Source organism: Rhea pennata, chromosome 19 (assembly GCF_028389875.1).
Source record: "Rhea pennata isolate bPtePen1 chromosome 19, bPtePen1.pri, whole genome shotgun sequence".
NCBI lineage: Eukaryota > Metazoa > Chordata > Aves > Rheiformes > Rheidae > Rhea > Rhea pennata.
In genome coordinates this window covers 1,026,330-1,048,834 of record NC_084681.1, presented here as the reverse complement: position 1 = coordinate 1,048,834, position 22,505 = coordinate 1,026,330, and the positions used below count along the sequence as shown (strand labels likewise).

Below are 22,505 nucleotides of genomic sequence, written 5' to 3'. Positions count from 1 at the left end.
CGGCTCACGCGAGCCCCGCCAGCCCCCAACAGCGGCCCACGCGCACAGAGTGGATTTGTTTGCTGCGCCGGGGATGAGTTGTGCTCCGCAATCGGCAACGCTCTCGGCTCCTTCCTCCTCCGAGCAGCCATATGTTAGTGCCATTAATATTCATGAGCTCTGTCAAGGCAGCTCGGGCTGCGAGACTACGCGCGGTGCCAGTCTCCCAGGCAGAGCCGCCTTTGCTCACTCCAAGCCCCGCAAGTCCCCTGAGGCGACCCAAATGCAACGGGAGCGAGCTCCAACAGCGCTGCCAGGCTGAGCCCCGCCGGTCCTCGCTGCCTGCGATCTGCGAGCACAGGAGGGCACGGCCGCGCCGGCTGGCTCACCGCCCGCCGCAGGGCACGCTCCGGCAGCGCCTCGCTGGGCTTCCCCCGCCGCAAGTCCTTAGTGCCACCGCAGCAGCCCCAGGCCTTTCGCAGCCCCCGTCCCACCCCAGTCCCTCCAGCCGTGGGGAGCCCTTTCCCTGGGGCTGGGAACAGGAGTATCATCCTGCACACGCTCCCGCTGCAGCTGCGTCCTCCTTCATCCGATCGCTTATGTGATTTAGGGAGCAGCTCTTGCGTCTTGGGCTGCTTCCCTCGCTCCAGGCGCTGCAGTGCCATGGACCAAGCGCAGCCCAGCAGATCCCAGGGAAGGATGCGGGAGAGAAGCCAAACCGAGCAGCAAGCATAGTGACAAGGGAAAGCTATTTCCACCCCAGCACGGTTTAGGTGCCTCGCAGTGGAAGGGGCCAGCTGGGACAGGCACGGTGCTGGGACACTCAGAGACCCCGCGCCCGGCTCTCCCCTACCCGCGCTGCCCCGGGGCGCCGCTGGCCCCGCTGCCGGCAGTCGCAGGCCATAACCACAGTTTACCACAAACAAAGAGATACCAGGTGACATTTACCCAGCAAACTAATTGAGATCCAAGTAATTTGTTGTAGAAACCTTGTTATACGCCAGCTGGATTTCCCAAACCCTCCCAGTCCTACTCATTATAAACAAGGTCCGTGTGTTAATCAGACAGCTTTAATCACATTGCTACCCACCGTAATTTTGAGCAAGTTATCTGAGCTACCAGATTTATCACAGACTTTCAGATCCTAAGCACTCTCTTAAGAACATGTTTGATATTTCATTAGCTGGCAATAATGCTCTTCATGAAGAAGACAGACGTTTTTCTTTCAGGCAGTGAGAGGGGAGCAGAGCTGGTGCACAGCACAACCTCGCCTGCCTTTCGCCCCTTCCCCGAGCCCGTGGCATCGCAGGCACGCAGCCCTCCCTGCAGATATGCCACTGGCCTCGTTAATCACATCCTCCCGATCAGCACAAATGAAGGCGCTATTTCCACACATGAAAAACTGCTCCAGTCAAAACATCAGCCCAGAGATGCTTGCGCCCCCAGCAGAGCCATCTACGTCAGGCAGGGAGAGAGGCAGAAGTCCTTGCATTCACCAGGGGCCTCCCATGCACAAGGTTCTCAGGAGTGCTCAATAAATATAACATTAAAAAAAAAAATCAATGCACTAGCTCATAAGCAACAGCAGTGAAGTGTGAACAGCTGGGGATTTGCAGGCAGAGGTACAACAAGCTGAGCAGTGAGTCCAAGAAAAGCAAGGAAAAGCACGTTCCTAAGGAAACATTCTGCATCAAGCTCTTGAGTTGGAAACTAACCCAAGAATTAATCAGAGACTGATTTTTATGGCTTTTATTTTGTATTTTTAAGGGTGATCAGGTGTGCAGAACCCGTCATGCACGTGCTCGGAGCGTGCCCTCCTGGACAAGAGGCCAGCACGTGCCAAGACCAGCCGTGCACCTGCATACAAGCGCAAGGGGGGACCCCACGCTGCCTCCCAGGAGAGCAACCCAGCCCCATCGCACCATCCTCTTTCACCAACCCACCCCTCGCCCTCTCCCTTCACTATGGCAGGGGATCCTACCCCATCTCCGCAGCTGCTGGGCATGGCAACATGACCTGTGCAGCCAAGCTCATGGCTGGCAACACACGCAGCTGCGCTCGTGCTGGCAGCGTCCTGCCCAGAGCCCGCTCACGGCCAGGCGTTCAGCGCGCTGCCTTATCTTGGGAACACAGGCACCACGAGAGGAGCTTTATTGCCGTGACCATGCAGCAGTCATGGGCTCTCTGGCCTCTCATAAATCCAGCCAGTAGCCTAGGTGAGCAAGCGGGCACCCTGCAACGTGTCCCAGCATCCTGCCTTCTCCGTTGTCTCCTGGGGGACCACCATGCAACACCCCGTCTGTCTCAGCCAGCACAGCTGCTCAGGTCAACCTGCCAGCCTCGAGAAGGCTTTACGTCTGCCTGCGGAGGCTTACAGCCCACGCCAGGCATTAACCAGCTCCCTGCACGCACAGACTCCCAGCTCTGCATCTAGAGGAGCCAGGGCCAGGCATAAAAAACAAGTCTTCACCTTCATCAGCCCAACAGCTCACATGTCCCCAGCCTCCTGCCTTTCCCCCATAAACTCCTCCCACAGGAGCTTGGCTCTGCTCAGAGATGCAGCCCCTGCCTTAAAAATGTGCATTGCAGGTCTCCTGCTTCTTCTAGGCTTAGGCCTGTATGAGCTGCTCCATCGCCCTAATGACATAGCTCATAATTACCTGATTTTCTGTTAATTTGGATGTCAAGAGAAATTCCACTCATTTGATTTTAATTAATATGGCCTTAAAATAAAGCCTGGGGGCTGACAGGGCTTGGGAAGGCATGTCAGCATCAGTATTAGAGAGAACCAACCAAGATCAACAAGAGGAAGAGCAGCCAGGTGGCGAACAATTCGCAGTAGATGAAGGCAGACGGCTGCATGGGAGCAGTAACGCTCCCCAGCCTGATCGATGCCCCACTGGGGCACTGTATTGCACATAGGCACAGTCTGCAGCACAGACCACGACCGCAAGGCACAGGAGGCTTCTGGATGCCACAATAAGGCTCAGCTGTCCCAGCGAGGAACTGCTCTATAAACACCAGCTTACAGCCAGAGATTGGGGCCCAAAGCAGTGGAAGACACAGGCCACCTTCTCCTAGCAGAGCAGAAGGGATAGAGCCAGCAGCACATACAGCTGCACCAGCCAGCTCTGGTCCAAGCCTAACACCTTGGACATGCGGAGCAGAAACATGCCCACTCATTACACGCTGAACTTTGGGCACACTAGGGCAGTCCAGTCTCCCATGATCTCGCTCCTAGGCCTGAGGTCAGCACATGGCAGGGTGCAGATAGATCTGCATGACATGCTGCAGAGGGAGTGGCCAGAGCAAGGACCTCCAGGCCCACTGAGGGGATCAAACTGCACCCCATGTCCTCTACAGGGGTTAGGGTCTCACTAGAGAGAACAGCTGAGAAACAGAGCCTTGTTAAGAGCAACAGTTACATGACCTCCATATCCTGGTGGGCATCCACTAGGTGGTACAGCCCCTTCCATCACTGTAACTGAAGCTATCAGAAATGCCTCATTTGTTATTAATGTGCGTGTCAAATCTGCTTCCAGAGGATCTTATTCATTATATGAGCACATTAAAGCCAAATGAGCTGCTGGAGTTGGCCAGCCTTTGGGTGGAGGTATTATAGGGGCAGGCAGGAGGGGTTCGGGCAGCCGTGGGGAAAGAAAGCATGCTGTGAGAGGAGTAAGATGCAACCACAGGAGTACTGCAGTCTATCAGTGCACGTTATGCCCAGATTTATGTTACCAGTCTACAGATGGGCATGGTGTTTGTGAAGTATGAGAGCAAGCATCCCTCCTAAATCTACCTGCACTGGCCAAAAGGGAGGGAGAACGCGGGTGGAGTGGAGGGAATCCCTACAAAAATAGTTTCCCTCCCTTCAGCAACAGTATCCTGAAACACAAGCCTTGAGTCACCAGATCTCAGTCCTTTCAATATAAACTGCACAGGCAGCATCCAGCCTACCAGAAGCTCCAGACACGGAGGTGGGAATTCTTCTCACTCAGCTTTAGACATCTGTGATTTACATCTACAGTCTGTGATTTCATCTACAGTCCTTCAATCAGAGGAGAAATTTAATGACTAGCATCCTAAAGCATCTTCTCTTCCTTATCAAGGGACCTCGGCAGGCAGTGCCAGTGGAGAGGCCCACATTTCTTGTGTCCATCTATAGATCTGGAAAGGAAGAGGAAACCTGTCTGTAGAGTCAGCTGCAGAGCAAGCTATTTAAAATTTGACTGGCCCAAATCTTCCCTCTCTCTTCATATCCTCAGACAGCAAAGAAAGTTGTAAAGTGACAGTAGCCATAGAAGCTCTAGGGAGGCAGGTGAGAAGGTGCCTATGTGCAAGGGTGGCACCAGTACCTCAGGCAGGGTCTCTTCACATGACAACAGGTTTGGTTTAGTTATGCTAAACCAACTTTATGTAGAGCTCTTAAGCAGATTTTGATCTGCTTCTAACTACATGCAGGGCTGAGCTTGACCTGCAGAAGCCAGGTTTGCAGTGAAGAGGCTCTGCATGGAGGTTGCTCCAGTTTAATTAAACCAGTTGATGAGCCTAAGGCACAACAGTCAGGAAGATCACTCCAACCTGTGCATCGCAGCAGGGCAACCAGCTCCCTCCAGCCTTTCCACTAGTGAAGCTGAAAAACAGCCTCTGCTTTAATTACCAGCTTTCCAGCTGAAGGAATCTGCTACCAGGTGGTGGGTAGGGAGCCCTGGGGGAGGACACAGCCTCTCCTCCATGCGGTGGCTCTGGAAGCCTCCAGCCACGTGCCCGGCACACAGATGCTGTGCATGGGAGGCTGAGCAGCCCCAGTTTCTTAAAGCTTCCTGAGTTGCACATCCCCTCCCAGCAGCATGTTCTCACGCAGGGGAGGGATTAGGCAGGCTCCACACCCTCAACAGCAAGCATTTCACAGAGCTGTCTAGGTGCCACATTGCTCACGGGGAGCACAGCAGAGAGGCAGGAAACCTAGCACATCCCAGCGGCGGGATGCACAGCAACGGCAACGCTGGACTGGGCGACGCGAGTCACACTGGCACAGCAGCCCCATCCCAGACCCCCCAGCAGCAGCTGAATGCGGAGGCAGCAGAGGTGACACACTGGTCTAATCATAGGAAGCCCACCATCATCCATGTTCCAGGCACACAGCACAGAGGGGCAAGGGCTGCTTCACAGTTATAGTGTTTTATTGTACTGAGAAGTTAACTATCCCAACAACCTTCTCTCTCCTAAACACACACTCATACAGGAACAACCCACCCCCCCAGCATAAAGCCCTCCAGCACAAAATAGGGCCCAATCTCCTCTTTCCCTTATTTGCCTCTCATCTTCCCCCTACCCCATTTAGCTCCATTCTTCTTCCCCTCTTCCCACCCAAGTCCCAGATTTTTGCCAACCCATCATTACTTATACTTAGCTAGCAGCTCTGCTGAACAATCCTGCCCCAGCTCACAGTCCTTGTTTGCTGCGTGAGAGGTATCTCCCCATGGCCATATCCATGTTTTAAATGCCAGGGCTACCCTTTGTCACACACGCTACATATGGCTGCTGTTACCTGGTGGCTCCAGCCCTATGCCCTGTTCACCGGCAGCACGGAGAAGTTACCAAGCAATGAGACCCAGTAAGAGATTCCTCAACAGTTACTGACAGAAGTGTTAACAGAAGAGTCTCCTTGGTGATGACAGGAGACCAGGCTTTATAACAAATTGGCAATAAGTCATCAGGAACAGGAGAATGAATATATCACATCCAGAAAAGCTGATTTCCAGTCAATGAGGAGTTAAAGAGGAAGAGTCGTGTACAGCTTTACTCAGAGAGGACACACAAGCTCTAGTCTCTGTGTTTCTATTAAGAGGAGGTCTCATGCATTACAAAGCGATTTTCTCTTCCCTGGTTTATAAGCCAATTAGATAAAGACCAAGTTAATCCCTTATTGTGTTCACACAGCCACAAGTAGACACCAAACACAGAGATTAGTCAATTTGTTTAACGGTCTTCCCAGGTTTTGGCAGTCAAGACAACATTGCACAATACAGGTAAATAACAAAACCAAACACACACAGTACCCTCAGCTCCAGGGACCTCTTGCTTCACCAGATCTTAAGAGAGCTCTGCAATATCTCACCACCAAGGCAATGCTGCCTTACCAGCCTCCTCACCCCCCCCCCAAATCCCATAAAGGTGACTTTAATCCAGAGTAGTCTGATTTCAGGGAGTTCACCTGTGTAAGAGGAATAGAGAAGCAAGTCTGTTGACTCAGAGCAAGCTCAACTGCAGCAAGCGATCTCTGGGGGAGCAGAGCATGCAGATGCGCTTGGACTTTTATTCCCCCTCCAACCTCCCCTCTCTGGGGAGAGCTGCCTCCTCTGCAGCACGGCAGGGTACAGCACACAGACCAGCTTCAGACAGCAGTGGCAGCAGCCTTAGTTGTCTAGCAGGGGACTTTAGGTTTTAGGCACACTAGGAAGTCAGAAGCCCATCCAGAGACAGCCTCCAGTTGCAGGCCTACAGCAGCAACCACACATCCATAGTAAGAAACTGGGCTCAGCGTAGCCCAGCTCACATCTTCCACTACAGTACAACTACCAACAGGCATACCATCAACCCTCACATCACTGAAAAACAACCAGAAAGACACATGAAATCACTGAAGCATCAGGAGAGCTTAAAACTGCAGACACTCACCTCCTTTTGTCACATAGCCAGGTCAGTAAGAGCTACAGCCCCTCTTTGCTGAAGAAAGGCATTTTCTAATAGAGCAGCTTGTATGCTAAGGGCCAGCTGCTCCAGCCTTAGCATCACTCTCCAGCTCCCTGGTGGGTCCCTTCTAATGGGCACTGGCACAGCTGATCTGAATGAGGAGCTTCAGCATCACAGAGATAAATGTGCAGTGAAAGTGGTGTAATACAGGGTCAGGGAGGAACACTGTGTGACTCTGAGCTTTGCAACAGCCCAGCTCAGGCAGAGTACTTCCTGCATCAGCAAAGTTCAGGAACAGGCCAAGAAAAGCAGGATCAAAGTATTTTATTTCTTTAGTGTTCTGCTGATGAGATTTAGGAACTAGCAGTCCCCTGGCTCTCAATATTTTTCTACATCTATTATAAACTTTAGAGGGCCCTGTCCTTGTGGTCAAGCAAGGTTGCTGCTTCACATGCAGTGGGAATGAGAAATGAACGAACTGTGGACAGCAATCTAGTGGCGTATGTAAAGATTTGGGAAAGCTCTCAGATCAACTCTTTCTAGTAAGAATTTAGTAGTTAATGCTCCCTATATTAACTCTAAACCTACTAGTTATGGGGGGGGGAACTGCAGGACTCACCCCAATTCCAATTGTTTTTGCAGAAAGGAGATAGGTCTGTGGCAGTGCAAGTGCAGTCAGAGAGGCACACAGAAGCATGCCAAGGAAGGAAACAGAGGAAGTGGTTTTAGCTTGGGAGTGTTGGGTGCTCACCTCCAGCAGACCTTTCTGCACAGCAAGTGCTTCCTAGTTAAACTGGATTGACTTTGCCATTGCAGGGAGAGCAGTCCACTGCTTCTAATTACACTGCTAGTTCTCCTCCATCAGAAGAACAGTTGGGCTGCTGCTGCTCTCTTCCCTATCCATGCTAGCTATGAGTCATTCATTGCCAGGTCCCTTCCCCACTTCCCATGCCCATCTCACCTGGGAGCTTAGGAAACAATGTTTTGGCTAGCCTCAGTAGAGCACAGGTAGCCTTGGCCAGCTGCACAGCCTTTAGCTTTTGCTGACTCCATGACAGTACTGGGTCTTTTTGCAGTTTGTTCAGTGGACGATGAGCAAGGAGGAGGCAGTGGGGGAAGCTAGTCCCAGAATGTGTGTTCAAGCAGAGCTGTCACTGGGCTGCTTTTCAGGAGGCTGTCTCCAAGCTCTTCCCTCGAGACAGGGGACGTGGCAGTGTCAGAACAGGCATCATGTCTGTGGCATTGGGAGTGAAACAAGAATGATGCCCTCCACTTCTCCTTGGCCTGGGAGGATTGCCTACCAGCTTCCCCCACTGCTTATTCCTTGCCAAAAGCAGGGGTCAGATGCAATATCAAATGCTTCCTCTTACACTTCTCTGCTGGGCAGCCTCTCACTGATCTCACACAAATCACACAGATCAAAGGAGCGCAACTTCACTCCAACTTTCTTGCCTTCCTTCCTGGTCTCTGATCACCCATGTAACAAATCCCCATGTGAACATGGCTTTGAGACTTCCCAGGAGACTGCACACTCCTTCTCAGTGATTTGAAAACTAAAGCAGCTAAAGGTTTTGTTTTTTAAAATATATTAATCAGCAAGTTTTGGGGGTAGGGAGAGAACCCTGCTAGGGACTGACTGCTGCCAATCCCACTTTTTAATACTCCAGAGAACTGTACCAACAATGTTCCCCAAAGTAGGCCCTGGGAGAAACCAAGAGTTAGTAAATTCCTTCCTTTTTTCTTACCTGAGTTTCAAGGGTGTAGTGCTTCAAGGACGAACGAACCCAGATCCTGATCTATCAGATGTTGCACAGTCATGTAGAAAAGGCTGAATGTCCTCTATGTCCAAAACACTACTGAGAGTTATGTACAAAAAGAATAACAAAAGCTGTGAGATATATTTATGCAAAGATGATATGCCTGGCAGCATTTAAAACAGACCACAGAAATCCTGAGCCTGAACACCTTTCTACAGTCACCAGGAAAACATTCTTTTTCCTCTTCAGAGAGGAAAAAGACTAGACTAAAAAGACTAAACTAGACTAGCCGTATTGATTCAGGGATAGAAACTGTTTGTTCTGTGCTCTGCTGTTAATGCAAAGGTTCACAGACTTCTTAACTGACGGATGTTGATCCAAACGTGCTAGTCCCAGACAGCTTCCCTAACGACCTGACACCAGTGCTCACAGTCCGTTCAGACTGCAGAACGTCAGGCTGGGGATCTGTCCATCTTGACTGATTGTACGCGAGTGAGGCGCTCCCTCCCCGTTCCCCTTGATGGGAAATTTTCCGTTCCCATATTCTTTTCTTCAGGAGGAACTGATCTGCGTTGCGACCCCTCTAGCCCAGTCATGGTGGAAAGGGTCACAGTAACAATACACTAAGTAGATCGGTGCATCATAATGCCCTTGAAGGGGAATTTTGTTTCAGCAGCAGTCCAGAGTACGTTCCCACCAAGATCAGCAACACCAAGGCACCATGTGCCCAGACGACTTACATACAGTCACTAAGGTCTGGTAACTGCTGCATGGCACAAAGGCAGCAGGCAGGCAGAAGCCATCGACACCAAATAGACAGGAAAGCTACTCAGGTACTGGAGCTCAGACATACAAGCCTCTTCCAAAATATGCAGCAGACTGTTGGCTCCATCCCTTCCCTCGTGAATCACACGCCCACCTGAAACACAGAGTCCTCTGCCCGTCTGTCAGGACCAGCCGGAGCTACATACTGGGTTTCTGTTCCCCAGAGATGTGTAAAGCGAGTGTGAGAGCACAGGCTGAAGGGACGGGGTGGAAGAAGATCCAAGAATGACAAGAAGGGAAGTCTCTGTGTCACGGAGGGTAGGAGCCAAAGGCTTATAACTATGTTAAGTGCCTCAGCCTCTTTTCATATATCACCTCCTGTGATTTCCCAAATACTTGAGTTGTAGCAAATTTACAAGACATGCTTTTACAGCACTTATTTAAAAAGTGATCATACAAATATGTTGTAGACATTATCCTTGAACAGAGGCAGATTTGCCTGTCCACCAGAACCCCACACAGAGGCTGACATAGTCCTGACTGACGTGGCCCTGCACTGCACTGGAATCGGCTTCCCAAGCGCGGCACTTGGCTGTTGCACTTCACAGACCCACACTCTTGGTAGGCGAGAGGATTCAGTGTACGGGGGCCCTGCAGTTTCTTCTGGCATTAGCTTAATCATCAGGTTCAGTCTCCTTTTCTCGTCTAGGAACAAGAACAAGGAAGGATGATAAGACTTAAAAAAGCAGAAGTCAAAAAGATCAAGTAACTGTCACCCAGGGAACGAAGGACTAGGATACAGAGGTTTGGGGAAATATAGCTGTAAACTGAATTAATTTCATGTTTCTGTCCAGTTCCCAAACCAGCCAGCCTTTGTGTGAGCTTCAGTATCTGCAATAGCTAGAAGCTGTTAGAGTCAGGATGAAGCACTAGCACAAATGGAGGGCACACAGCCTGGCACTGCACAGGGCCACCCCATACACTGGCTGGACTGTGCAGCTATACAAGTCACTCCAAGAGTATAAAATCCTGATCTTTTGCTTGTGGCTGCATGATTCAAACAGAGGAGATGAGCAGAACACCTTAAGTTGCATTGTCCATGTATCCTAAGGAATCCATAACATCTGCCTCTACTCAGCATAAGTAATCCCTCATTACTGCCACGAGCAACCTTCGCTTTTCACTTTCTGGTCCAGTATGACTCTCAAGAGTCGACTGGGCTTTGAGTCTTGACACACTTTGTTCATGAGTAGCTCTTTAGGCAGCTGTATTTATTATCTGTACAACACGGTATCTTTGCGGGTCTGACAGAACCCAACAATGAACTGTCATGAACTACCCTGGGAAGGCAATGCAGCCATGACACATGCAACTCCTACGTGGCTGTGCACTTGCTATGGATTCACACTGGTGTAACAGAGCAGCCATTGCCTTCATTATGTAAGACTGGGGTATTATGACCCTCTCCTTGTTTTCTGTGGACAGAAAACAGCTCCTTGCAGGATATTTCTGTTCATCCTTACGTCACACCTGTGGGCGTTAGTGCTTTGCTTATCACAGGGACCAGAAATGGACCAAATCCCCAGTGACCTTCCCCAGCCTAGGATACTGTGCTCTTTGGAAGAAACGTGTAAAGTAGCATGGCTACAATCACCAGAAATCACCCTTTAGGGAGGCAGCATGTGCCCTGATGTCACTTGAGCTCACCTTGTTACCCTAGCTGTCCCTATAATGCCATTACTAAAGATCATTACATCAGATCCCCTGTGGACAGGCAGTTGGTTGTGCTGCCCACACACCTACCTCTTTGGCCCAGAAGATACGACCTCCAGTGGTGAACACAGCTGCTTCCGAATATACTCCCTCGATCTAATATCAGCCTGGAATTAAGGAGGAAGACTGATGACAAGGGACTGATCAGCCAGCTTGGTGCCCCCTTAGTTATCTTAGTAAGCCCCCGCACACCCTCACATCAGTACATCACAAATAGTCCTAGCACAACCGCCTTGCAAAGAGAAACTTGTTTCTTTTCTTGTTCGAGTTCTGTGTCCCACTGCAAGTTGGTCAAGAGACTGAAGACTTACAGTGAAGAAATAAAGGGTCCTGGACTAAACAGCCTTGATGAAGTACAATTCATTTCAGAAGCAGAGATAATGTTCTCCGAATCCTGGCTGTCTGCCCCTAACTTTTTCATGGGAACAAGGAGGTGATGCTGAACACAGAGGAGACAGTGGGCACAGACAGTTCGTGCCAAGCACTGCTGCAAGCTCACTCAGCCTTGGCTTCTCCCAAGTACTGCAGGATGAACAACCAGACTAGAAAGCAGACTGGCTTACTCAGCAAATCCTTGTAGCAGCTCAGATGAGTGCAGCCAGCCTTCTCCAAAGGTCTCTATAAGACCTGAAGGATGAATTAACACAGACTTCCAGCACACATTGCAATACAGTGAGTCTTTTCACAGCAAACACTGACCCAGCTGGAATCCTTGCCAGGCTGAGAACTGCAACAGCCTCTCTTACCTTGCACCTACACTGAATAGTTCCTAAAATGACCTCCAAATGGTTCAGGGATGTGACAGGCCGGTAAGGACTTCCAGAAGCTAAGCAAGAAGTGGCCAGTGGCAAAGTGAGAATTGGTGAGGTGATGGACTGTTTTCCCATTGTGCTTTGTTTCTCAGCCAGAGCAACAACCCCACCCTCCCCACTTTCTTGAACCCTGGCAACAGAGCCAAGCTGGAAAAGAGCTGGAAGTCTGAGAAAGATCTAGTGCCTCCACCTTTCAAACTGACCCAGATGACTTCTTCTGCATACAGGCACCCTCAAGCACAATCTGGGAAAGTGTAATGAGTAGCCAGGCCCCTTCATGGACCTTCTCTGGAAATAGCTCAGGACCTCGAGTCCAAGCCCACTGTCTGATGAGTAACAAGAGAGATGGAACAGATTTGTTAGAACCTTGAAGACAGGAGAGAAGTCCTCCTTCCCTGGAAAGAAAACATCCCCCAAAGTAAATCAGTCCTCCCACTGAACAAAGAAGAACTGCCCAACCACCCTTGACACTCCGTAAATGGATCACATGGAATCAGGGATGAGTGGAGGAGGTTTCTGCTGAGATGTCCCAGAGAGCTTTTAGAAGTAGTAAAGTGAAGACCTTCAGCTTATACCAGTGTACAAAAGGATGTCCCCTAGTCCCCAGAAAGTTGTTGGAGTGCCATAACCATATGGATGCGACAGCAGACCTCTGCAGCGTTGCAAGGCAATTTAACACCAAGCAGAGGCTCATAGATCCCTCTTCAAAAGGTGGGTAAATACTACAGCATTTTATTCATTTGCCCTGGGGCAGCAGAATGCTACAGAGCCGCAGCATTTGCTGCCTCTAGACCCTGGACCCTACTTGTGCTAGGGCTTGCTCCCTACCTGCCATTCCCAGTGGGAGGACTGCTCCAGCGTGAGTCAGTCACCCTGGTAACAGTCAATCTGCTGCTGGGAGCCTCTCAAAGAGGTGACAGAGCTCGTTACACAAACACTGCATCTTGGTGTTCCTAGCTGCTCCACTGCATGAGTCAGCTGCAACCACTCTTAAATGTCCAGTTTTGGCCAAGAGGCTTTGGACCTTGACAGCACTTGAGCAAGCTTCAAATAGACGGACCCCATTGACAATGTACCTCCAAATGGAAGAGAAATGTATCTTAATTGTGGGCTTCTTCCTGCAAACGTGCTACAAGGGCTCACTGGTGCCAGAAACAATTCTGGTTTAGAGACACTGGCAGCTGTGCATGAGGGAGGGTGCCGAGACTCAGTATCTCATTCCCGCTGGATTATCTAACAACTTCTTTGAGAGGAATATGCCTGTGGAGGTCCATCAACAGGGCAAAGAAAGCCTGAGGATGAGGCAAGGGATGAGATGCCCCTGCCCATCTCTGGACTTGCAGATGAAGTTGCTACCAGTTCAAGAACTTCACCTGCTCTGGCAGACCAAGGAAATACTCATCACATTTACAGACCACAGTGAACCTTAGCTGCCCTTAACCAGACACATCCTTAGCTCTATCCCTTCTTGGCAGCACTTGCATGGCAAATGACTGAAAGACATACCTTTCACATTGTCCTGTGTATGAGCACTGAGGAGAGACAGAAATGACTGAGAAGTGCCCCACAGACTCTGCTGTTATAGCTTTCATGTACAGTCAGTAAAATAGGAGCAGTATTCAAGAACTAGGCTAACTGGGACTCCCACTGTTGCTGCAATCAGGCGCAGGCTGCAGCTTTCATGCTCAGAGCACTCTGAGACCATCCATGGTTGTTTCAGCTATGATACTGATGTTCCCAAACAATTAGCTTTGGTGGTGGCTACTCAAATGAGAAATAGGGTTCTCCCCTCCACTGAAGACTGTAAATTAGGAGGGGCAGCTATGGAGAGGGCTGTGAAGAGCTTGGAAAGATGAGGATCCAGCAAACAAGACAGTTCTCAAGATGACATGAGATGAAAAGAGAGAAGCTGGTATTGGCCATTCTTGGACTCATCCCTGTACCCATCCATTTACTACTTCTGTTCCAGCAGTTGCATGATGCAGCAACAGATGGAGAACCACACCACTAGTCTGCTGCATATCCTTTCCCCTAGGCAAGAGCTTGGCTCATCCTGCCTATGTGCCTTGCAGGCTGGCTGTGTGATGGTAATTATGCAGCTAAAGCAGGTAAAAACATCCAATAAAAGCAGATAGAGACAAGATACAAGCACATCCTTGGCTCTATCCCTTCTTGGCAGCACTTGCATGGCAAATGACTGAAAGACATACCTTTCACATTGTCCTGTGTACGAGCACAAAAGCAAGGCTGCCAAGCAAGACAACAGGAGCATGTTTACATTCCAGGTCATATCAGTGCTAAGGCCCCTGAGCTTTGCTTTCTAGTTGAATCCCTGCGAGGGCCAAAAATCAGAACGTTTAAGGCTGAGATTTGACCACATTCATGGTTTACTGCCCTCCTCTTGCTTCAAATTGAGCTCAGAGCCATTGCTAGACTTCATCAAACCCCTCCTCATGCAAGTGTCCTGTTCTTCCCTTCCTCTTCTGATTTACTCTCCTGCGATATTAGTCCTTGAGAGTCAGGGCAAGCAAACAAGAAATTACTACCTTGATCCTAACTTTATATAAGTAGAGAATTGCTACCCACCCCATCCTCACCAAAAGGTCAGTCTGGGCCTTAAATGCAAAAATAGGTCTTAATGGCTCTGATCAGCCTCATCTGAGGCCTTCATCCATACCTTCTGTCCCTGGGGCCAGGAGTTCTAATTAAGCTCAGACCTGAGTATTCAGTCTCCAGCAATACTGGATAGCACGTGGTCAGAACTGGACTAGAAGAATACCAATAGAAAACTCCAAAACTGTAGAAAGTGTTGCTAGACATTTATTTGATATTCCTATTCCCCAGAACCGCTACTGGTCAGCTTTCCAGTGCTGTACTGTATTAGCCTATGACTCTTGGATGTTTTCACAAACATACAGATCCCTGTTTCTAGGCTAACTTCCAGCACTGGCAGATCTTTACATTCTCTTAAAGTTTTTCTTTCCCAGAAACTTCCTTTTTCCAAAACACTGCTACAGGGTGACATTTCAGAAAAGCTGATGTGCCCCACCTCAAAGATAACAGTTATCTCTCTCCCCTTAAAAAGCAGTTTGTGACCTTTACAGCTGGAAAAGCTTCACAGCATATGATGATCATGCTAGTAAAGCGGGTTAGTACATCCCTGGTGGTTGTCCTTGAAGCATCTGCAACTCTCATCATTATTCTTCTTCTGAAGAGTCTCTCCCCTACCTCAACAAGTTCCCTACAATTTTCTTCCCATCCCTGCCAGCTCCCAGTCAGGCCTCTGAGGTGGAGACTCTGCCTGCTCACTGCTGGAAATGCAGCTCCATAACTGCTTAACAATTCTGCAAGCTAGAGAATGAAAACTACTTACATAAGGAGTGGTTTGTTTGGGAGACTTTTTTCCCTTCTCTCTATAATTGGACAGTTTCATAACTGAACTGACAAATAACTTTGATCACTCTTCAGGATAAGAGATTACGTGATGTATTTTATAACAAGAGAAAGAGGTTGTTCAGTGAAGTCCCTATTGGGAGATCAAGGTAGCAAGAGTCAGATCTACAAACAATTTTTCTAGGGAAAAAAAATCACAGTCCAAGTTCTGCTGATAACATAAGCTAATGCTTGATTAGGTGGCAAGTTACCGACCAGTCCTCACTCCTAACACAGTGCTGAGAGACAGCTTAACCTAGCGTATTAACCAAGAGGCTAATCAATAAGATGGATAACTGTCCCGTAATAATCCTCACAGATTGCTTCTATTTTAAGAGGGGACTAGTGCTGGCATTAGGGTATGGAATTGTTGCTTTGCCTGTTTTATGAGGGGGCACTGGTCATCCATGTGTACACAGCAAGTTTGTAGTTGGGGGCTACATCTCAAAGCCTTAAGAGTTTCAGGTCTTCAGCTATTGATTTCCCCACTGGCAGCATGAGCTATTTACACAAAGGGTAGAGACGATGGCTTGTTTTCCAGTTCTTGATTGGATAAGTGTTTAATACTTCATGTAAAGTGACCTGCAGAAATTAACAGGTCTGGGCAGGCCTACTTCTGTCCTTCTTGGTGGGCTAGAGCAACAGACTGCCCCATCAGCAACATCCTGAGCCAGCAGGAACCAGCTGGGCAAGATGCCAGCTGGAGCTAAAAGGATCATCAAGTGAGCAGAAGCCTGGTGTGCAGCCAACCAGGAAGTTGAAACAGCAAAAGTAGAAGAATCAGTTCCAGTGCAATCATTGTCAGCTGGAAAGTGTTAAAAGCTTCTGTTACTCACGCTGTACATGGGAATTCTGGGTCTAGGCAGGCTTAGAGCATGGGCAAACAATGGAGACAGGTTCTGACTTCTGCCAGAAGTAGGCAAGGGTAGCTGCTCTCAGAAGGGCTTCGTTTTGTTCCAGTGCTGCTCAGTTTGAAAGTTTTGCTTATGATGCTTAGGATGACAGCTCTTACCTACCTCAATCCCTCTCTCTAGGTAGTTCTAAAAGATCAAATCTCTGCAGAGAATCATCAAAATCTGACAAGCTGACTTAGTAAGAAGACCACCCCTCTGCAAGCAAAATTCACCTAATAAGCCTTACAGTTACATATGGAGTAAGGCTTATATAGGATGTAAATACTTACTGTAACTAATAATGAGCTTCCCTCTGCTTTCTCTGAAAGATCGCTTCTCCCACCTGCTTCCAAGCCACTGTTCCTTTGGCAGCATGACCATATATATCATGGGTCAAATCAAATCACTTCTGACTACTGCCTAGATACTGTTCCATGCTCAGGAAGCACAGCATGTCCTATACAGCCCGGCCAGCCATTCCTCTAGGAACGTGGAAAGTTTAAGTTCCCACAACAGCTGCACAGTACTACATAATCTGCAGCATAGTACTGCCTTTACATAAGCCATAATCACAGCCTCAAGAAGGTATCAGCAGCTGAGCTCTCTTTAGAGTAGTATACCAGAACTTTCAAAGAAAGCTGAAGTCTTTCACAGGACACTGAAAAAGCTGTGAGCACACCACCCATCAGGTCTGCAAGCTAGTCCCAGAGACATGCCATAGCAGAGTCCAAGGAAGTCACCTAGGACAAGACCCACTGCAGCTTTCTACTTCCAAGTTTAGGTGCCCAAGATCTTCCAAGACTTCCAGCACTATGCCATGTCAAGATCTGACAGATCTCACCTTTTTTCATTTTCACCCAATTCCTCCTTGATTCCCTTAGGTCAGTACATTCTACACTGCAGTTTGTGGAACGGTGATAGATTCTATAGGATCACTTGCAAAATGCCATACACTCCCATTCTGTTGCACCCAGAAAGTTAAAAAAGTATTTCCAAAACCCATTTTTTTTTAACTCTTTCATGAAAGCACTTATCATAGTTACCAAACAGAGGAAGTGTGATGGGGAGAAGCCTGTTTTGAATTTTAGCAGATCTTTTTTCCAACTAGGTGAATTTATCCCATGAAAAGGTTTAAGCGTCCTTATCCTATGCCAGTCCTCTGTCTCTACATTAAACACACTCTTTTCTGGATCTCAAATCCCTCTGCAAGGAAAGTGGCCATTCCATTCCATCACTTTAAATGAAGGTTGTAGTTAGAGAATTGGAAGAATCTCAAACCACAGATAACTGCTGTAGTGAGCTGAAAACAGAATGAAGGTAATGGAAAGCTGCAAGACACCTATTTGTTTCCAAAAGGAATGCTTTTCCTCTGAACATGACAAACTGCAGGGCTAGCTTAGAGCTCTGCTGAGGCATTTGTCCCTTGCTGGAAGAGATTACATAAGAAGATCTATCAGGCTGCTCAAGTCTGGCAGGTAGTGGTGTATGAGATCAGAAAATCTACTTTCTGGTTTGGGTGCTCCAAGGATTATTTCTCAGTTTTTGTCTGGTTTTAACTATAGACTCAATATTCTGTTTTCAAAAAACACTGCAGTACCAAACAGAAGTTCCTATTTGTGGAGACTGTATAACAGCCCTCAGCACGATCTTCTTAGCGCTGCTCTGATGAGCTGCAGAGCAAAGGTGGTGAGACACCTGACACGCACTGAGGTATAGCAATGCCAACTCCATGTTCCAGGCAGTGCTGCAAATAGAAACATCTGAACAGGCCCTAGTCTGAACACACAGTGGGTCATGCCCACCTGAGTCAATAATGGCAGGGTGACCCTGACAGAAGGGAAGCATTTGTCACGCTAGAAGTCCTGGAGGTTTTACACTCTCCAGATCCTTTCCTCCAGCCCTGCTGTGATTTAATTAGTCTGAGGCAGAGCCCTGGTGGCAGCTGCGCTTCACTGAATGCAATCCAGTGCTGTCACCTACTGGCTGCCTGTCGCCCCAGAGCCCGCAGCTCCTTGCAGAGTGCAGTAGCAGAGAAAAGCCCAGAGGAGCAGCACTGCAGTCTGTGCTAGGCTCACAGTGCCCAGGAAAACTGCATTTCCAGCTCCTCTGTATTATAAACATCAGCATAATAGAAGCTGCCCGCAAACAGGAACCAAGAAATCAGTCAGACTGGGTCTGCACTGAGGGTTGTGTATGCTTCTGAGCACTGCGTCAGAAGGAGAAGCAAAGAGGAAGGAAGGATCAGCTGGAGCTTTACCACTTAAATGACAATACAGCAGGCTGGAGAGAACAGCCCAGGAAGCTGGATGGCTACAATTGCAGAAGTATGGGCAGCTGAGGCCCTCGCATATCATCACATGCTTGGTATCCACAGCTGACATGCCTCCTCCACTGCCTATTTGCCTGCTTCCCTGTTTCAGACCTGCGTTTTCCTTCTTCAGTTCCCCCTATTTTTGTACCTGTCGGATAGGCTCCGGAATCCGGTACCTGCAGCAAGACTTGACTAGATGCACAGCTGTCTCCAGGCACACCCTATGGCCCACAGAGATATAAAGGGGCTTAGAGCTGTTGTTGCAGCTACGCAGGACCTGTGCATTCACAAATGAGAAAGATCAAATACTTAAGGGGCTTATTTTGAACAAATACAAAGTGATATATGAATTATAAGCCAGTCAACCCGCTTTCAGAATGGGTCTGCATCTGGCATGTCCCAGCTTTCTTGATCCTCTACTTCCCACTAGTGATCTAGTGAGGAGATAGTGATCTCCTCACAGGGACTGTCACAGAATCACAGATTCTGTCTGCCCTGTTAACTCTTCCCTAAACGCTTCACACTGCTCTGAGAAGTAGTGTGCAGATCTGCTAATGCAGACTGTGCTGAAATATCACTGGGGGATGATGTTTCTTAAATCTGCTCTCTTCTTGTGCAGCACTGTTCTGAGACATAAGCTCCCATTTTGCATCCTGGGAAACTGCTACAGAACTGGTACATTTCCTTGGCTGTCATTCATGAACACGGATACTGGGGCATGGCACCTCACATGAATACATGCAACACCTGAATGGCCACCCCTTTCTAAGAATTTCTAAGAATGGTTGAGCTGACAAAATCAGAGTTACTTGCTGCTGCTCAGACCTTGTCTTCCTGAACTGATGTCACTGAGACACTCCTACTACAGAGAGAAAAATTTTCAATGTTTCCAGTTACATGAAGCTTGAAGACTCATGGATGGGAAGGTGGATTGGGAAGTCCCTCAGCTTACCATGCCCAGGACTTTCCCTGAAGTACCGGTTAGTGGGAATGCATCTCCTTCCATTTGCAGGGAACGAATCTAGAGATTAAAAGCATAGAAAGTTAGCTGGTTAGGAAGTACTTTTATGTGGCTGTCTCAATTTTCTTTGCATATTAAAGAATGGAAAGAATTCTCAGTCTGGCCTAACCTGCTCTCTGTGCAGTTCATCCCTGGCCAAGCCATCCACTTGCAGGAGGTTCTTGGCCACTCCAATGCATGGTAGATCTGTCAGGACCCCTAAGTGGCAGGCCACACCAAATCCTGCCAACAAGGAGGCACAAAAGCAGTATTTGCATACGCCTCTGAAAATGCTACAACACCAATGCCAGGGCCGACGAGTCAGCCCTGCCATAAAGGGTAACTCTCCAGGAAAGAAAAACTGCCACTTTTGAGGAATCAGGAATTTGCAAGAGAACCTGATGAGTACCTGAGGGACAGGCAAAAATTCAGGTTATTAACCCATCAATACTGAGCCTCCTTTCTCCATCCCTTCTCTTTGAAACTTAGTAAGAAGATCTCTAATGTAACGCAAGACGCTCTAGAACACGAATCGCAAGTGAGAGCATGGGGTCGCAGGGCTCTTTAGTGAAGACCTACCTCTGTGATGCAGCAGGCCGTTCCCATCTACAAGCAGCACCTGGAAAGGCCCCCAAAAAAAGTTATTTTCTATGCCGAGAGACACTCCAATGAGCAAGCAGTGTTGGTGGCCCTATGAGGAAGGAGAGGTCCATGTTTCAATCCTTTGACTTCTCTAGATAAGAGCCTCCACTCAGTGTGCCTTCTTTTATGTATGACTAAATAACCAGTGTACCAGCAGCATGAGCTTTTAGTTACTGGCAGTGCTTGCCATCGGTGCTATATGCAGAATGGAATTTTCATCGCCAAGGGATGCTTCGCTCATCTTGGCTCAGCATTCCTGATACCTAAAGATAGTGCAATAGATGCTCAGTACAACTTTGACACTGAGCTTTCTGTCCTGCCAGTGAAGAGCAGCTAGATGCTGCAGCTTCAGCAGAGGGAGCATCATCTTTCAGCAGGACTCTAACTCTTCATGACATCTCTGCTTGGGACAAAAAAACATGCCACACCTGAGGTTTGAGCCTAAGCTCTTTCTGCTGAAGTCTCTGAACTGCTTCCACCAGGAAAGGGACCTCTCGGAAGGCTAAAAATCCTGCTACGTAGGGGGCTGTCACAGCAACCATCTGGCAATCCTCATACAGCACCTAGAACCACAGGAGCACAGTACAGAGAAAACGATCTCCAGCACTTACTTAGTTCTTAATTGCAGTTATATCCCCTCTCCTATTTATGTCCCTTACGCTCTCATCTTTGTAAAAGTACTCTACTACTTTTGCATCTCTCACGCAAAGCTAATGCAATTGAGTTGTGTCAGTCTCTCTGTAAGTTAGAGAAAAGGAGGGAGTACTGGGCTATTGACAGAAACATGTCCTACCATGCCCCACTTAAGAGTGAAGTCCTTGTAAAAAGTCAGGGCAGCTATTCAAATACACACTGGGGGACCTCAAAGTTCACACAGTCAGAGCATTATCAAAGCACCTTTGCCTCTGTAGGAACAGGTGAGAGGATTCTAAAAGAAAGCTCCAGAGACAGGATATTAGCCAACAAATGTCCATGTAGGACAAATCAAGAATCAGGACAGGATCTGAAAGTCAGTCCTTAAAAATTCCAGTGGCTGATACCAAACTGTTTCTCTGTTTGTGATAGGTTTTATAGTTAAAGACAATTTTTGTATCAGGTTGAAAACCAGAAAAGAGACCAAGTATCTTTATTATTTCAAGGTCACTTGAACCTAGGATTCGTGGCAGACTGGAAAAGGTACAAATTACATCTTATATTATTAATTGATTACCAGCTAAATCTCACAAATAGGACATCTATGAGTGCTACAAATGCTTTAATTTGCTCTCCTGGTATGTGCTAACAACGATCCTTTCTGTCTCTTTCCAGGTCGCACCTGAAATTGATTACTTCCAATACTGATCTAATCATTTAGTTTTCTGTGCCTGTCCACAGGCAACATCTCATCACTGCATTTTCTCGTTTACTCGACTGACCCTAACGCATACTAAAGCTACCCTTGAATACCTCATAACTTCCCTGTAATTCCTAAGAACCTCTTGCGATCAGGAGCAGTTTGTATTACATATTTCCAAAATGATGTCTAGACCCTTAAACTTGTTCTTTCCCCTATTTCTCTTCCCTGCACAACACACAGATGAAAATTTTGTTGGTAACTTACTGATGTCCTATGATGCAGAGACAAAATAGGTAATAGCCTTTGAGTAAGTTTTCTATAAAAAACTCACACCACCCTAAGGAGCGGACGCGTTCACTTGCCATTACCTCAAGATCGGGGTAGCTGAGAACCACAAGGGAGGCACACGCCTTGGTGTCATCTCCTTTGACGTAGGATAAGTCCACGCCTCCTACCCTCTCTAGGCCTGCAAAGCTTGGATCTTTCTGCCACTCCTCGGTATCCTCCTCGATCACGCTGGCCTTCAGCCGGGCTTGCTCCCTAGCGAGAGGCGGCGCGGCCGCAGTTAGAGGGCCCTTCCCCCTCGGCGGGCAGGCAGGGCACGTCCCGCGGGCCTCTCCCAAGGCCGAGGCCCCGCTTCGGCACGGGCCCTGGGCCGGGCCGGGCCCCGCGGGCGCACCCGCAGAGCCGCCGGGGCCCGAAGGCAGGCTGCCGCTTTCCAGGCGGCCCTGCAGGCCGCGGGGACCCTCGGCCCGCTCCGAGGAGGAGGGCGCGGGCGGAGACGGAGCCGCCGGGCCCCGAGGGTGGGGGGAGGGTCCCGCCGGGCCCGGCCCGGTACCGGGGCGGGGGAGGCCCGACGGCCCCACACGACGCGCGGCAGCGCGGGTCCCCGCCGCGGCCGCCTCCCCCCCCCCCCCCCCGCGGCCCTCCCCACGCATGCGCACGGCGCGCCCCGCGCCGCCGTTACCGTGCCCAGCGGCGCAGCGCGGCTCCCGCCGGCGGCTCCGACATGGCGCCGCTGCCGGAAGCCGCCGCCGCCGCCGTCCCGCCCGGGAACGCGAGCGGCGGGAGGCCGTTCCGCGCCGCCCACCCCCAGCCCCGGCAAG

The 22,505-nt window shown here is 49.1% G+C and overlaps 1 protein-coding gene across 8 annotated transcripts; it reads right to left on the bottom strand.

Annotated features, from left to right (window-relative positions):
• Nucleotides 1-1,031: 1,031 nt before the first annotated feature.
• On the bottom strand, nt 1,032-22,435 carry ENDOV (endonuclease V). 8 transcript variants are annotated; one of them, XM_062591593.1, is made up of 9 exons: nt 22,367-22,435; nt 21,768-21,939; nt 20,492-20,626; nt 20,001-20,040; nt 19,552-19,664; nt 19,374-19,442; nt 18,570-18,698; nt 11,004-11,080; nt 9,793-9,905 (listed from the first exon to the last, which is right to left on the bottom strand). In XM_062591593.1, the coding sequence occupies exons 1-9, from the start codon at nt 22,408-22,410 to the stop codon at nt 9,875-9,877; spliced, it is 810 nt and encodes a 269-aa protein (XP_062447577.1). In that variant the 5' UTR covers nt 22,411-22,435; the 3' UTR covers nt 9,793-9,874. The 8 variants fall into 8 exon arrangements, 6 of the variants coding, with proteins under 6 accessions (XP_062447579.1, XP_062447577.1, XP_062447578.1 ...); XM_062591594.1 differs by lacking the exon at nt 11,004-11,080; XM_062591597.1 differs by lacking the exon at nt 18,570-18,698.
• Nucleotides 22,436-22,505: the final 70 nt, after the last annotated feature.